The sequence below is a fragment of the Phasianus colchicus genome, chromosome 10, assembly GCF_987193195.1.
Source record: "Phasianus colchicus chromosome 10, bPhaCol1.hap1.1, whole genome shotgun sequence".
In the NCBI taxonomy this organism is placed as follows: domain Eukaryota; kingdom Metazoa; phylum Chordata; class Aves; order Galliformes; family Phasianidae; genus Phasianus; species Phasianus colchicus.
The window spans coordinates 11,435,337-11,452,583 of record NC_143445.1 but is presented as its reverse complement, the minus strand read 5'-3'; the positions used below and the strand labels follow the sequence as shown (position 1 = coordinate 11,452,583).

The 17,247-nt window shown below is 35.4% G+C and overlaps 1 protein-coding gene across 7 annotated transcripts in view; it reads right to left on the bottom strand.

Moving 5' to 3' along the window:
- Nucleotides 1-17,247, bottom strand: part of U2SURP (U2 snRNP associated SURP domain containing) — a 46,243-nt gene that overhangs the window by 8,205 nt on the left and 20,791 nt on the right. For all 7 annotated transcript variants that reach the window (XM_090147344.1, XM_090147345.1, XM_031596284.2 and 4 more), the window contains 11 exons: nucleotides 16,847-16,913; nucleotides 16,586-16,749; nucleotides 15,381-15,543; nucleotides 14,764-14,843; nucleotides 13,609-13,696; nucleotides 12,484-12,606; nucleotides 10,708-10,864; nucleotides 10,262-10,357; nucleotides 9,620-9,686; nucleotides 8,310-8,472; nucleotides 1,602-1,712 (listed from right to left, as the gene is read on the bottom strand). In XM_090147344.1, coding sequence (XP_090003470.1) covers nucleotides 1,602-1,712; nucleotides 8,310-8,472; nucleotides 9,620-9,686; nucleotides 10,262-10,357; nucleotides 10,708-10,864; nucleotides 12,484-12,606; nucleotides 13,609-13,696; nucleotides 14,764-14,843; nucleotides 15,381-15,543; nucleotides 16,586-16,749; nucleotides 16,847-16,913 — 1,279 coding nt within the window. The remainder of the gene's footprint in view (nucleotides 1-1,601; nucleotides 1,713-8,309; nucleotides 8,473-9,619; nucleotides 9,687-10,261; nucleotides 10,358-10,707; nucleotides 10,865-12,483; nucleotides 12,607-13,608; nucleotides 13,697-14,763; nucleotides 14,844-15,380; nucleotides 15,544-16,585; nucleotides 16,750-16,846; nucleotides 16,914-17,247) is intronic.

Genomic DNA, 17,247 nt, shown 5'->3' with positions numbered 1-17,247 from the left:
CTGCAGGAAATTGCTCAACAACCACATTTTATCTGGTCTCATGTTTTCTTTACACTATTATTAACATTTTTAAATGTCCATATCATATTGACCATTACAAGCTATTCTTTGACTAAAATCAGTGGGCTCTTGAGATGCGCATTTGGTAGCATAACTAATTACCTTAATAAATATGAATAAACAGTATTTTAAACAGTCCTAATTTCCTATTCTGTTAGAAAATATAAAATACTACTAGAAATTTCACTCATCAAAAGCTCATTCTATAGCAAGTTAGACAGATGAAACGCCAAGTCTGTGGGAAACACAACCAAAACCACTATTATTTTTCTAGAAAAACTCGTTTTATAATAGAGCTAAAGCGAAAAAGCAAAAGAGGAATTTATTCTCCCTTAACAGTGGGCTTAATAATTTAAAGAATATCTGTTGTAACTATCACAAAGTACTTTTCAACTAAATTTGATCACTGAAGGCAAAAACAGTAAAGTGAAATAATTACTGAATAACCTAATTAAACACAAAAGTATCTAATAAAGTTATGATGATTATTACAATTACAAATTGTGGGAGGTGTTCTTTTAGGCAACTGTAACTCTAAACATTCCATGTTTGATGTACATCCATATCACTTCTTTCTTCAACTACAGAAAACACTGAGAAAGCAGAAAGTCTTAGGATGGAACTGCATGGAAATGAAAAGCTATTTATAACAATTAAAGTCTTAATTGCTATCATCAACTTCCAAACGTGTAAATCTGTTCCAGGATCAGCTTTGTTTTCCACAAGTCTTTTTTCAAGGTACTGTAAAAAATTACTTTAATGAATTAGGCAGATATTGAGCACTAAATAACCCAAAGAATACATGACAAACACTTGCTGTGAAGTGCAGCATTTGTATTTAGCTTCCAAGAAATTGCACGTGCACCTCTAATGTCATCACTGCTCTGTCAGACTGTGAAAGAACATGACAGAAGCAATCGACACTTACTCTCTCACATTAAACACACTGTCCAAACAGGTTATTTTCTTTATTCACACAGACAACGCTAGCTTTTAAAGCTGATCTGACTTCATAGTCCAGACATGACTATTAAAAATAGTAATGGTACAGAAATATTCACTTTTGGGTGACAGTATTAGCTGGAATCATCCAGAAAAATCTTTGACAGTGGAGAATCAGAAGTGCACTTCCTGCTTTGTACTGTTCCTTCTCTTCCTTCAGAAGCCTCTAGCACAATTGGTCAATTACAAAAAACCAAAACTGAAGTGTGATGAACATCTTCAGTGGGCTGCTCTCCCTTCCTCTTCCCTCACCTAACGGTTCACTTTATGCAGCTGATTCAGAAGCAACCTCTTCAAGGTCACAATAAATTCCAACTATACTTATCTACACAGTGTGAAACACTACATTTATTTTGATTTTAAAAAAAGAGATGATATCTACTGTGCAGAAACAGCACTTGGATTTCAGCATGGAGTTCAACATTACAGTACAATTTCCACAAGAACCATTTGTCATTATACTTACTGTCACCTTACATTTGATAAAATTCAATAAACGCCTATCACAGAATCAGCGCCAAACAAAGAACAGTTCTTACCCTCTGGAGCAGCTTGTCTCTATAGTGTTCAACCTGTTCCTGAAAACTCTGGCCTGGTTTCTTGGGTCGTTTCCCAGATTCTAACTCATCCTGAAACTTCATCACCTTAAGCTGTGAAAATAATACTGATCATTAGGTTACAGAGCTTATTATTATCATCCAGTCATGCGTGTCACTGAAAATGAAATTCCTGTAATTTATAACATGTTGTTCATACTTTCCATACAAGTTTGCGCACAAAATACTAACTTCATTTAATAAGAACAAAGCAACAAAACCACATGCTTGTCCACAGACACCTGCAGTTGTTTACAGACACATCAGGAACTAAAAATAAAGGGAATTTTTTCTGTCATTCTGTAATTCTGTTTTTTCATTAGAACACTGTACCTTTATATTTCTTTGAACATCATCTTTTTCTTTCAAAATAAGACCACTTACTGCATTCTTTAATATATTGTTTCAACATCTGTCTACCAGAATTTTTTTTCTTCAGAAACTGCCTTTCCTCCATTTAATGCTCAATTAAAATCAGATGAATGACACAGGACATTAAATGAGTCTCCTCTTCAGGGCTGTTTGCACTGAGTAGCCAATCTGGGGAGAGATTGTTTTACTGACAACTGATTGTTTTACTCTTTCACGTGCTATCAAGTTTAGTATCAAAGCTCAGTTCTGTGAAGTGTAATTCTACATTTATTTCCATAACATCCCCACCTCAGTCACAAAGTTAACCAAGTGTCAGAATTTCTCTAGGGGGATTTTTTGGTCTAGATATACTAACCCTTTCTCCAAGTTGATTCACAACCTAGAACTTTACTCACATTCCTTATCATTTGTTAATTCTTGATTCTAACTTTGATTTCACAGCTGACATGGCCTATCACAATCCTCCAATTGTTCTGGACAGAGGAGGTGTCATTTGAGGTGTGGCGAGGAACTTAGCAATAAGTCACACTGTATTTCTCAACCCTCTTCCAAATCCTTATGCTGACTCCCGAGTATTTCCTGCTTTATTGCTGATCCTGCATAGCAACATACACAAGAGAACATTTTTTTCCAGCATCTGTGGCTTCATTTTGAGAAAAAAAAAATAACAATTTAAAGAGGCTTCTACCTCATACATCAGAGGACAGCATTAGAATGCACCACACAAGGGTTTACAAAGCCCAGCATTCGAGGCTACTAACAAGAGGACAGTGAACAGATGCAAATGAAACATGCTAAAATTTGTTCCAATCATAATTAGCGAGGACTACAACCTTGCACAAACAAGCCTGCAAGGAAAGTGTTACCATCTCAACAGTAAACTGAAAGATGACTGCTGGGCACATCACCCATCTGACAAAGCATAGCCTGTGAGATCTCCAAAAGGAAGATAAGAGAGGCAGCAAGGATAACTATGCATCTCTGATGTCTCTGCCACCATACAGGTCATTAAGTAACTTGGACATAAAGATAATGAACTTCCAGGAATTTGTCTTAAATGCAAGTCGTGGAACTCACTGCCAGCAAGACATCTGAAGTGCCAAGAACTATTTGAATGTTTTCCCTAAGAATGTGGGTGAAAAAAGAAGACAAAAAAAGAAATAGATCTTAGTAAGTGACTAGAAAAAGAGGGGAAAAAAGGAGAAAAACCTATACAATAATCACTGACACAACACTTTGCCAAATTCTCACTTTATTCTGCAAAAGATCACAACTGTCTCAGGAAACCTTAAGATTTTAAGGGTCATCAACAGTGCTCTCTTCCACATTATCCTATCTCGCTATAAATTCACCTAAACTTCCTCTAACCATAGCATCTTCCTAAAATAATCAAGTCAGTTGGGCCTATAACTCCTGGCAAACAAGAAACTACATGTTACAAAATACCGAGGTGATAATAATGGCTCACTACAGGAAGGTTATTCTTTCCATCCTGCCCTCTCCATTCCTGTGCTCCAGCCAAAGGGTTCCCTCTCCATCCTTTCCTTACAACAGCTGTAGTGGTCAGCCAAACCTTCCATGAACCATGTAAATTCATTAATCCAGCAGAATCCCACCTCACAATCCCATTTTTTTTTCCCCAACATTATTAAGTTGTGTGGGCTCACAGAAAGATCAACCAGGGTGCAGGTAGGCACAGGCCATTCCCTTTCAGGGGAGGTAAGCAGCTGCATAACAGCTTGTGCTGCTTGCTTGTGGCCTTTACCACTCCTGGCATACTGGTTGGTATTCAGCATACCAAATACTCTTCTTTCCGATCTCTTCATGCAGTGTGTGGTACTTACATTCCTCTCATAGAATTGCAGATATCCCTCCAGGAGAGAGATCCTTAAAACTCAGGCTTAAATCTGCTTAAGTATCTAATCGAGATTGCTGTAAACATTCCACTTCCGTTAACCCGCATTCAGAAAGAACTGACTAACATGTTATCACTGAAATGTTTTTATGTTTTGTTTTTTAATTATTTATTTAGCTACTCTTGGGCAACAGAAGTAAAACTTATAAACTTCTTTAATTTTAGGAGCAGAGATGCCAACTTTATCTAGGCAATCTCTACAGTCAGTAATACACACAGCAACATGGAAAAGGAAAATTTTTCCTTAGGTATGCTATCTACTTGCTTATGTTTTACCCACAAAAGCTCCCCCACAACACTGTTTGGAGGCTTTCATAAGCAGCACAGTTCACAGTACAAAGCAGAATGCAAAGCACCAGGTACCACTGGAGTTCTTGTGACTTATCTCTACCATATCCTCCAATGCAGGGATCACATTTCTCACTAAACCTAAGATGGTACATCATGCAAGTTCAAGAGAAACAGCTCCACAACATGTCTTTTTTTTTTCCCCTATCTGTTCTAACCTTGATTCCCCCTCCTCCCTCAAATTGCATGAAAAACTCGTTTTAATTCTGCTTTTCCTATAAACTATGGTTTTAATCACTGGGTAACCAATAATCAAGTCACAGAAGGGTAACATCTTACTACCACCATTCATGCAAAATGCAGGCTGATATCAGCCTATAGCTTTTTTTATTTTGACAAACAGGTGTGCCTCTCTCACTTAAATACATTTCCCAAACTGTTCTTGATTCTATCCTTTTGCTGATATTGAATTCATATGCAATGATTTCCAGGGAAAAACGTTTTTCAACAAGATGCTATTGCACACACACCAAGCCTTGGAACTTAAATGCTTAGGTTCAAAGAACTTAATGCTAGTATATGTCACTTCGATTAACAATAAGGTAATGACCAGATAATTGATTAAAGACAGAACCTCCTTCTTGATGTGTAATTGCATTGAAGTCTAGAGATATTACTTATAGGGTAGACTTCTGAGCAGCATAAACTGTCTTGCTCTTCCTTAAAAGAGACTCACCCTAATAAGGGCTGCAAGAAGTCCTAGCCTTCACAAAATGCAGAGCAAAATATTGCTTTGGAAGCCTATATTTTCCAACAAGCTGTGGCTACTATGATTTCTGAAGCTATCCTATCATTAACAACAGATGATGGCTGTACTGATGTGCAGATCTGAAATACCTTTTCAACCCTAACAAAATCCTAACATACTCAGTCTCATGCACAGGATGCCACATGTCTTGCAGCTAAGCAATTCCCTTTTTTCTTCTGTAAAAAAAAAGTAGATTCAAAGATTTCAAATAGACCAGAATCTCTACAGCATTATGATAGTCATCATCATCTAAGGAAAAACTGCGATAAATAGCAAAACTACTGGTCAAACAAAGGCCAATTTATCTCATCTGTTATTATTAAGTTGGAAAGAGTTCATATGTTTATTATGTTATCTCTGACATTTTGCAGTGGCCTCAAATGAGCTACATACACAAATCTTCTCAGACTGCAGAGATTAAGAAGTTATATTGTTATAGAGATGATAACAAGCCTCAAATAGTTCCTGTGACCTGATCAACAAATATACAGAAAATGAATATTCTGCACATTAAGTACCATAATTCACTGAAAGAAATAATGGAAACCATATGGAAATTTAGTCTCTTAACAAAGATAAAGAGAGCCTTTAAATCCAGAATAGGCCTCAGATGCAATCTTCTCTTGTGGATTACGTTTAATCTATTCTTATCTCTTGCCTTCTGCCTTCTCCACTGGAAACCAAATTCTTCCTAAAAGAACTTTAATCTCGTATGTTCAAGAAAGTAAAGACAATACCTGTTCTCCTTTATGACACGCAGGAAAAGCCTCTTTGCCTCTTGTTAGAAAAATAAGTTGTACAACAATATGACAACTTTTGTTGGTGAAAATAGTATCTCTGTATGCACTGAGCAAGGAATTACTGACAGAGCACACAGAACTCTGTGACAGAATCCTACCCACATCTCCTGTAGCGAAAGCCTGAACAGGAAAACTGAAAGCCATTTGTCTTCTACCTCTGCTTAAGAAATCAGACATTGCTTTGAGGTCTCAGTGGCTACTGAAGAGAACAAACTTCATGGAATCACAGAATGGCCAGGGTTGAAAGGATCATGAATCTCCAACTCCCCTGCCTCATATAGGGCCACCAACCTCCTCATTTAATACTAGACCAGGCTGCCCAGGGCCTCACCCAATCTGGCCTTGAACACCTCTAGGGATGGGGCATCCACAACCTCTCTGGGCAGCCTGTTCCAGCACCTCACTACTCCCATAGTAAAAAGCTTAGTACTTAACCTTCTCCAGTTCTGACCTGATAAGGGACTGATATGGCTGGATTTATGAAAAACCTGCTTCTTGCTGCAGATGAAGCCTGCACTGTGCTTCTTTAGCACAGACCTGATCTGTAAACTTCAAAAGGAATTAATCACCTTGTCATTTTCTTCACAAGTAAGTTTCTGCACCTTCCAAAATGTGCACTCCTGCACTGCAAGGTTAAGAGCACGTTACCACAGAAAGTCACTATCTACAGTATCCCAAAAAAAAGTCACTACATAAGCAGTTGCTGTTCTGAAGGCTTGAAAACTGGTATCCAAGTGATTTCAGCTTCTGAAACTAAGGAGATTTGCACTGGCTAAGTGTACCAGACATTTCTGGCAGACATCTAAACAATGAGAGGATGCAGGCTTAACTTGAAACAATTCTTGGAGCCTATTTTTACAAGGACAGATGCAGGCAAAGGGTTAATAACCTGAAATCTCAGCTATATCTAGCCTGTGCTGACAGGACCATGGTTCCTTAAGCTTCTTTGTTACTCTGCCTTCCCCTCCAGCCAACAAATGTAAATAACTGTGCCAAGACAAATAGTTATTTGTATAGCAAAAATGTCAAAAATATGCATAAAAAAATAGTTTCGGCTTCCACAGTAATTATCATGTAAACTTCTAGAGAATTAGACTTCAGAGATATTAGATGACATTTTTGACAGTATATTAGATGGCATAACTGTTCAAGTCAGCAATTGTGGTTTGTTTGGGGGACTTTTTATTTTTTATTTTTTAATATAATTCTTGTCCTTGAATTCAGTAATGGATGTGTTCTTTGGCAGGAATTGAGTACATACCAGAAAACTTTCAGCGTGAACAATTTAAAGTAATGCAGGAAGTACATATCTGTCAGTGATAGATTTACATAGAAATTTGAGAATTTACGTACATCAGTATAGTGCCTGAAGTGTTTCAGAAATGAAAAAAATTACATTCTTCTTCTTCTGGTGATTTGTGGTAATACAGAAGGCAAGAAATTCAAACAACTCAAATGTTTACTGCCAAGTTTGTTACAGGCAGAGGATGCACTTATGAACACTTTAGTATAAAATTGCTAACTGTTGAAGTAAATCACTTCATTATCTGCCCCAACAATTGCTAAAGTAAAAATATTAATCTATGTTCATGAAGGTTAACATTTACAAGAAGATACCCTCACTTGGAATGAGCCGTTCCCATACTTGCTACAATAATTACAGTAAAATGAAAACTTGTTTTGCTTGTACTTTGATTTGCCTAACATGGATTTTCTACAAAACTACTGCCACCTTGAGTTAAGAGAGGTTCAACTTCCAGTTGTCTTTTCTCAAATAATTCACAACTTACTTCACATGGCTACATGCTATGAGTTTTCACATTGCTGTGATGTGCAAGAGGCACATAAGTTCTTAGTTACCATCCATTAATTTTGATCAAATGAGTTTTTAAATGGAAGCATGTTTGTGATAAACAAAGGGCGTGATATTTTATAACCTTAACTCTTGCAAACCCTATAAGAAACTTAAAGGGAGTTTGCTAACGTCTCATTTGCTAAGCAGTACACTGTAGCACAAACAGGTAGGCAGTTCAATGCCACCTTCAGAATTATAATCTGTCACTTGGAGACACTGTAACTGCAACAGCAGCTTAGCAGCCTGTTAGTACCATTTTAAATCACTGAATAGAAGGTACAAAAAACAGCAGTATCAACGTATTACAGGTTTCAATACCAAATAAAGGCTGGAAATTAGCATGTATTTTAAACCTGATTTGCATGGCAATGTATGAGACTTAACTACTAATTTTTTCCTGTGTTATCTTAAGTCAACATAAAAGCATGGCAATACTAAACCAACCATTATAAAAAAAATACACCAGACTAAAAAAAAAAGCATATATCACAACCATGATATTTCAATATATTTAAATATTATTTCAAAATAATTTCCAACAGTAAGTAGAGAATTTATGGACAGGGGGAATTGAAAAGATACAGAAGGCTGGCACAAAATACCACACACTGACCTCAATCTCCCGGAGTTTGGCACGCTTCTCTTCACTCATTTCTGAATATTTGACTGATGACTTGGACTCAGGCATCTCTTCTTTAATAGGATTAGAATACATGTGTTGCTCTTCTGACTTTGAACTCTGAGTGTCTTCCTCATCTTCGCTTTCCTCTTCTTGACTTTATAGAAAACGAAGAATTAAACTGGTTTGTACATACCAAAGACAATCTGTCATAAAATTTACCATCTCTACTACTTAGTTTGCATTTAGTTACTAGTTTAGAAATCTGCTAAATGTAACAAACTGCAGTTACAAAAACGTCTCAGTCTGTGAGGCAGATACCTTTATATTTTCATTTAATTACATCACTAGCTTTCATTCCTCAGATAATTTATATTTTTCATATAAACAAAACAAGAATTCTTGAAATTCACAGTCAGCAAACCCAGACAGAACTGAGTTACAAGTTATTACTTCAATTGAATCTGTAAGTACTGTAATCATGCCTTGAAGATATAATTAGTGCTATTAAAGAACAAAACTACCTACACCCTTTATTTTTGAAAGCAAGCCACAATCATGGCAAATATTTAAAATGATATTCCCAGATTGGCCGCTAGAGTGCTTCAGCACAACATATAAGGCAGTAAAATGTTTAAAGCACTACTAACAGATGCTCTCAGTTTGCCTGAAGAATAAAATAGAAGTCTGCTGAAAAACAACAGATGGTAGGAAGTCTACTCGCATCTAAACATACACATCAGACTATTATTCATTCTTTTGTGTACAGAGAGAAGGCAGAGAGTTTTAGACCCCTTCAAATAAATTTGACATTCACGATTACCAAACTGTAAATACTACCCCAGTTCTAACTATTTGACATTAAATAAGTTAACAAATCATTATCATTTTAAAGATAACGGTTGACAACTCTACCAAAAAGTGTATTTTAACATGTTTACAGGGGCCAAAAGCATGCTGCAATAGAATTTTGACTTTCTATTTTCTTATATTCCTACTTTGAACATTTCTTTTGTTCTGCTCTTGTAATAAATATCTAACCTAAATGGATTATCAAAACATTCAATCTCAAAGGTAGAAAACCATTTTTCATACTGAAAAAACGTATTCAAGTGCCCTCAATTTTTAAGATTTTAAGCAAAAGCAACTTGAAAAAGTAACATGCTAACAAGTTAAAATGCCAATGCAGATACACGTTTAAAATGTTTCTATAACTTCCTTTGCACCATAGCTTTCAGTAGAAATACTTCTTAATAAAGGGAAATGCTAGACAAAGATTAGAAGAAAAAAATCCAAATATTTACTTTGGTATTTCTTCCTCCTCAGATTCTTCATGTTGATCAAAAAGCTCCCATTTAGAAGTGGTAACAGCTAGAAAACACAATAAGATAATTTCAACAACAGGAAGAGTTATCACTTCATCTGAAAATTCTTATTTGTAAGTATGATAAAAATCACATTATGGTAAAACCTTACAGCATCTAACACTTAATAAAGACTTTTTAATTCACAAATACTACAAATTACAAGTTATCAGAATATATATTGCTTACAGATATCCACTTATGTCACCTGTTGTGTCAGTAAACCTTTCAGAAGCAGTGAAGTATTTGTTAGCTTATAAAATCCTAACCGTCACAAACATGTTTGGAAAAAGACTGCCATAATACTCTGATTTTTCTAATACTTACTCGTAATGAATCAGAAATTAGTTTTAAAGGCTGGCAGGCTACCAAAGTACGTAAATAAAAACAAAAATAAACCAACTCCTTCACAGAAGACTACCAAGAAAAAAAAATCAGAACTGAAAACTGCTACATTATTACAGAAATCATATTAGCATTTTCAAACAGAGAGGCTGAAAACAATCATTAAATCAGTAAGTGAATTTAAACTGCCAGCTTACTTAGGAAAACAGCCTTCTAACAGATACTTTGAAAACTAACCTTGAGCTTCCAATTCTGATTCATCCACTGCTTCCCACTTTGAAGGAGCAACTTTAAATATAGGCTCATTCTTTTTTGAGTCTTCAGCCGTATCCACTGTTGGAGAAAGACCCAGAAAAATCATTTCCAAAGCTCTACAAAAATTCTAACTTAAAAATTCTTACTTAACAGTGTGATGCTAATACTGAAGTTTATTATATCACTTTATCAATTGCAAAGAAAAGAAATAAGTATTTGGAAGCTGAGATGCATCTATGTATCATGTATCTCAAAAAATTACAATCTAAAATAAACTAATTCCTCCTATGATTAATTGAAATTAAGCAGTTACTAAACTACATGAGACCAGTTTGTTGGAGGGGTCTAGAGGTGGCCACAAAGATTATCAACATCTATAATCAAAAACTGAAGGTTTAAATTGCAAGTGAAGTTGAAATATTTCGTACAAGGTACTCCATCAAGATCATCATCCAATGATTTAATGGGAACTCCATCCAGATCATCAATAGGAGCAGCATCAATAGGAATTCCATCCACATCTTCTAATGGAGCACCATCAAGCTCTTCCTCAATGGGAGCACCATCAAGATCATCTGGTACTTCCTGAAAGAAGATAACATCAAATAAATCTAGATAAAGATTGAATAAATCGAAGAATGAATTTAAGTTGTTTTTCTTTATTTCTCCAATCACTTATTCATTCCTTTTTAAGAGAATAACCTTAAAAGACTTGGAATACCCTCAAAAAACCCTCAAATTTAAGATAATTTTTTGCTACTGACTACATTTGCTTATTGCAGAGTAAAATTATGATCAATGTCATATACAAAATGATAAGCAAGAACCTGGAATTTGTCCAAAATGTACTGGAAACTTTGTAATATCATTCTGAAGAATCTTCTGATCCAAATAAAAACATTAAACTGAGGGTTAACTCAAAATGTGCCAATTATTTAGACAGACTACACTTACTACATATGAAAGATCCCCTAAGAACCAGTCATTTGAACCGCTGTCAGAAATTAACTATTTAGCAAGAATAAGTAAATATTATTTGAAGAGAATCAAGACAGCGGAAACCAAACTTTAAACAAATAAGTACACATTCATTCACTGTTAATGGTACTCTAGAATTTTTAAGCATTGAGCTTCAAAAACTGAAGAACAGTTGACGCATCACTATTTTAGGCAGCCAATAGAACTCACTATAGAGCCTGTTTAAAATAACCACTATCCAGGGGCAGGGAAATAAAAAGAAAACAGATACATGCTGTAACATAACTAAAAAGTCAGCAACTTTTTGCTCTAATACAACACAAAGACCAATGCAGAATACCACCAGTGCAGATCATCTATTGCAAGTCTTTCCTTCCAAATTAAGGAATATGAAATGGCTCTTTTATACTAACCATGAAACTCGTGCAGAAAGAAAACTGATGGCTCATTTAACCAGCTCCCAAGCATTCCGCTTACAAAGAAGCAAACGTGTTTCTGACAGATTCTAGGCAATACCAGGCAAAGTATTCACAAATAGGCCAATATTTATACACAGAGGGAAGAACGAAACTCACCCATCTAGTGAAGGGGCTCTCTGGCTATGCAGCACTCCTTCTCAAAAGCAGCTTAGGCCCAAGAAATGCTCTCCCTTCAGTGGCTGGCCTTTACATGAGTCCAGGGTGGCTCCACCCTGGCTTCACCCCTTCTGGTCATGCAGGGAGCACAGGAGCAAATAATTCACCTGTGTTTCCTGGACCAGCCTCACCCCTTCACCAGGTGCTCAATCACCAGTTCGAGCCACGATATAACAGTTTTCCTACACCACATTAATCAGAATTCTCAAAAACTAAAACTAACAGTTGAAAATCAAACTCTGAATTCATAAACACTGCAGAGTATTGCCAACACACAGAAAATGTACATCACTCTGCACTAGTCTTTGCTCTGAAACGGTTGCAGAAAGCAATCTGGTGCAGTATATTATCTTCAAACTGCAAATATTGTTTAATGTGTTTACATCTGAGTATATGTTACACCTGTCTTTAAGACAAAGGATTTGACATTAAAAAAAAACATTGTGGTGCTACATAAGCATGTTCATATCACAAAGATTAATCAAAATCCATAAATTATTTTTACAAATAACAGCTTTATTTACCCCTTGTTTTATTCTATACTTAGACATTCTCTCATCGTCTGCTTGCATCACTACTAAGGACACTTACCTCTGTTTCTTTGTCTTCCATGATATTTACAAGCCCCAGGAAAATGTTCTGTAGTTTGATCAAAAACGGTTCTGGATAAATTGCCCAGTCTTCCCATGCTCGGAAGCATGTCATTACCCGTTGCTAGAAGCAATAGGAACAAAAAAGCTAATAAGTTTGTATTAAGAAATTGTAAGTGACTGAAAATACACCACAGAAAGCTACCATGATAGAGATAGTCCTAACAAGTTCCCTACTGGAACATACAATAGTGATACGATACTGGCAAAGCAAGTAACAAAAAAAATATATAAATAAATTAGGATATTTTTTTTTCCTCTAAATCTCACTTAAATGAGAAGTATACAACGGTTTTAAAACCACAGATAACTGATTATCAATCTAGAGCAACTGGGAATGAAGGTAGAAGAACAAAGATTTAAACCTTAACATAGAAAAACCAGCTACACTGTAAACTTCATATTTAAGCTTCAAATTTAAAAAAAATAACCAAAAAAGAAAAAAAACTGCATCACTAAAACAGTAGAAGAAATAGAAGGAAGAGTAGGGCTAAGCATATGGAATGGAGAAGTTGAACACTACCTGAAAAAATCATTCTCAATTACATGTGGTCAGATCGCTTATCACACCTCAAAAAAATAGGATTATTATCTAAAATATTTTAAAAACTAATTTATGCTTCTAAGTCCAGAAGTTTCTTTCAAACAAAGCAGCAAAAAATTTATTTTTGAAAGTGAAATATGGGTGGTCCTAAAGTAACTAAGAATCTAAGAAATCTTGCTGGCACTACCTGAGTACTAGATATACTCTATACTCCACTACTAAATGTACCACTAGGTATATAGTCTCTCACACACTAGCTGTCTTCCTAACATTTCATTTATATTTCTCTTCAGAAGAGAAGGCAACAAGCATGAAATAGAAAAGCTGCTGCTCCTCCAATAATTTCAAAAAGACCAAAGTTAATTTCAAGGCTATTTCTGCAAGAAAGGAAACATTTTTCTTTCAGTAAAGCTTAATTATGAAGCTTGAAGTTTAAACCACCCATCCTAGTATTCAATGGCTTGTGCAGGAACATCTGTGTATTTGACTTCTATGTCATATAAATAACAATTAAATACATACCTTGAAATTTTCAGACTGTAAATGGCCTTGTATTGTACGGTAAGTAGCATTGAGATCAGAGAATATCTGACATAATTTTGTTTCAAAACTAGAATTAAACATATACATTTCTTTAGTTAAACTTTGTAATATATCTTTTCCAGACATACATAAGTCTTGAAAGTACCTGCGACACAGGATTCAAAAGCACAAGATTCCAATCCCTATATTTGGTTTAAACTGAATTACAAGGTAAATATAGTTACTACATATTAAATCAGCTCTGACAACAACAGAGCTATGAAGGGAGATCTTCCCATCTGCTGCAGTCTTTTTATATATCCTGAAAAACTGAATGAGGATAAAAGATGTTTTACAATCCTACACAGAATCAAAGAATTCTCAAAAATCATTTTTAAAAATTCTCAGTTGTTTCTCTTCTCTCAATGAAAGGCCCTCAATGAAAGCAATGAGTAACAGCTGCTTTGCTTCCCTTTGAGTTTCCCTTAACATGCAAAAAATAAACTAGCAAAGCAAAGACAAGAAACGCGATTTGCAATCACTACACTTTCACAACATGTTGAATATTCCCTATCATGCTACAATAACATTAGTGATACTCCAGGCAATAAACACAATCATTTATCTGTATAGAGCAAAGGTTCTTTCCCTTGTACATTTTGGTAAATTCTGCTCAGCACCTCAAAACAAAGTGCATAAACCCCTTGTAAGGTCTAAAAACTTGGTGGGAAGAAGTGGTAAAGAAAAAATACAAATTAAAAAATTACTTCTTAAATTATAAACTCTATTTCAAAAACTCATTCTTTTGCAAAGATGCCTTACTATACCATACCTGCAATATTATGTACAGCCTCTTTATAGAAAAATATGCACATATCCTCATCTCTCTACAAGGTTCCAAGCAAGCCACTGCTTGCATTGAGCACATACAAGGCCTTTCAGGTTCTTTCGTTTGTTTTACAAAACATCCTCTGCATTAATGTGCTGCACCTTACACAGGTTTCAGGTAAAAAGATGTAAGAACTACCAGTGTTGCAAGGATATCTTCAGAGACACTTGTGAATTCCTCTACGACCACATTTATCCAGAGATGCACAAAACTGAACTTAAGGACACTCCTTCTTAATCAGCAATCATCTAAAATATTGTACTTACAATTTTCTATAGTAGGAAGCATTGGCAACTTTAGCGGAAGAGTTGTACAACACATCTGACACCAGATATAATCTTGCTATCTACAAAAAAGAATGCTCAAATTAAGATAACATTAGAGCTTAATTATCCTGAAAATATATGCATTTTTCAGATATGATACAAGATGGCTTCAACCATCTACAAGTATGAAATTAGAACTAAATATAATGCAGACATGTTGTAATAGACATACTAAGATGCTATTAGCCCCCTGTTACGCTAATACAGGGGGCTAATACAGCCACATTGTAACAATAAGTATATTTCTTAACTAATATTACAAAATACAAATTGCAGCATTCCAGTTACTATTTCTTATTTTTCAATGGATTGTTCTGCAGTTTTCAATTTTAGAGCAAGGCAAAACATTATTCATAAGCACTTTCAGCAAGGAATATAGTGTGTTACAAAAATACAACATACCATACTTGAATTCAAGGCCTGGTCTTAATATGAAGTCATAACACTAAACTTACAAAATAGTGCTTGAAAATTACACACACACACTTTTTGTTAATTGAGCTCTTCCCCAAAAAAACATAAGTATGATTAAGTATGATTACAGAAAATCTCCACACCTTCTTGGGAAGAGGAGTCTTCAGAATGGACAGCGACTCTGTAATGCAGTCTACAATTTCTTCAGCAGCTTCTGCATTATTTAGACAGAAAACCATAGCATCGCCAATATCATTTTTTCGAGGCGTTAATCCACGCAAAATTTCCTCTAGCTTGTCTCTCTGTCTGAAATAGGAGGATTATAATACTTTCAATATAAAATTAGCAGTGTTTGGGGAATTTCTATTTCCTAATGTCTTTGATTCTGCTGTCTTCAGGACTAAAGAAATTCGAAATATTTTTCAATTCTACGTCTGAGCTTTTTTTCAATGACTCATAACATGCATCAATAAGCCCATGTTCATCACATAAATAATACGCAAAAAATTCGCTATTCAAGTATTGACTATGAATAGAAATGAAGAAAAACAGCTGACAAACAGCTAATGCAGAATATCAATATATCCAAACATGTAATAATCAATTCAAACATTGTTTAAGTCCGAATGAAAAACAAATAAATGGAAGCCACATAAGCACTTTCTAACGTGGAATTAGAATCATCAGATACAGAAAGCTAGCGGAAAGCAATTCTTCAATACAATACAAAGAAATAACTTTTAAAAGAACATCTTTTTAACCTTTCGAAAAGGGAATGTGAATTACATAATATGTAATACATATGTAATAATGTGTATTATGATACAAGCTGTTCTTAAGACTTCAGAACCACAGCTTGTATCATAATTATGATAAAAGGACAAAATGAGAACAAAGGACAAAACGAGGCTATGGATACACTTGGATCAACGACAGCGAAATTTAAGAAGTCATGTAAGTATTTCCAGTACTACAGCCGTTCCCATCACACTTAAGATTCACCACAAAGAACTCTGACAGTCTCTCCCTTTCTGCTTATTAGTAACTGCTCTCTATTTTAATTTCAGAATAACAACATCAATAAATGTAAGATTACAATAACTGTTTAGTTCATTCAGTTCCTAGAATGCTGAGATCAGTGTTCTATAACTTCATTAAGAGATAGGAACAGAAAACATGGAAGAACTCTTCTCATACTACCCATCCCCTTCATATAAAAGCTTAACATCCACTCCACTAAAAGAACTCATGGCTCACTTAAGACAAACCTAACAAAACCCAAATGTACTAAGCACTAAGTATCATCAAAAAGGCACTAATATAAAAAACAGTGAACAAGAGTTCATACTCCTCCTTAAGTGCACCCTTCTTGTTCGGTTCCTCCACAAATGCCTCTGTTTCTTGCTCTTCTGACATCCCGTGTAAATAAGGATTTAGTGGTGGTGGCCTCCAAAACGATCCATTTTTGAACATACGGAAATCTTCTGTCCTCCACTTGGTTGGAGCATCTCCCTGTAAAGAACAAGTTTTTGATTTGGCTTTGTTTTGTTTGTTTAAATTTACTTCATAATTCTTAAGGTTACAAACTGACACTAAAAACTTTACCTACCTGAAGAATTGAATAAAGCTTCCATCTATAATACACATGGGCTGGAGTCTGGTTTTCAAACAGAAACCTAAAACCAGAGAAGAGAGACACAAAACACACTGGAGGTTAATTACCTGAAGATAATTTGAAGGAAACCATCACAAATATATCCAACCCCTGTTCACAATCCCACTCCACTGCACAATCACTGTTGGAGCTACGGCAGCCTTGCCACAAGCTGAGGAACTCACAGCCATACAGTCAGGCTGCTCAGACTGCATACTAAATGACTTGAAGTTTTCCTCCTGTAAGTTGTCAGAACACTCTGACAAGATCAGGCAAAAATCCACAGTATTTTTAAATGGCCAGATATTTTACTTTGGCCTGTGTATTTTCCTCCATTTGTACATTAATTTGAAACA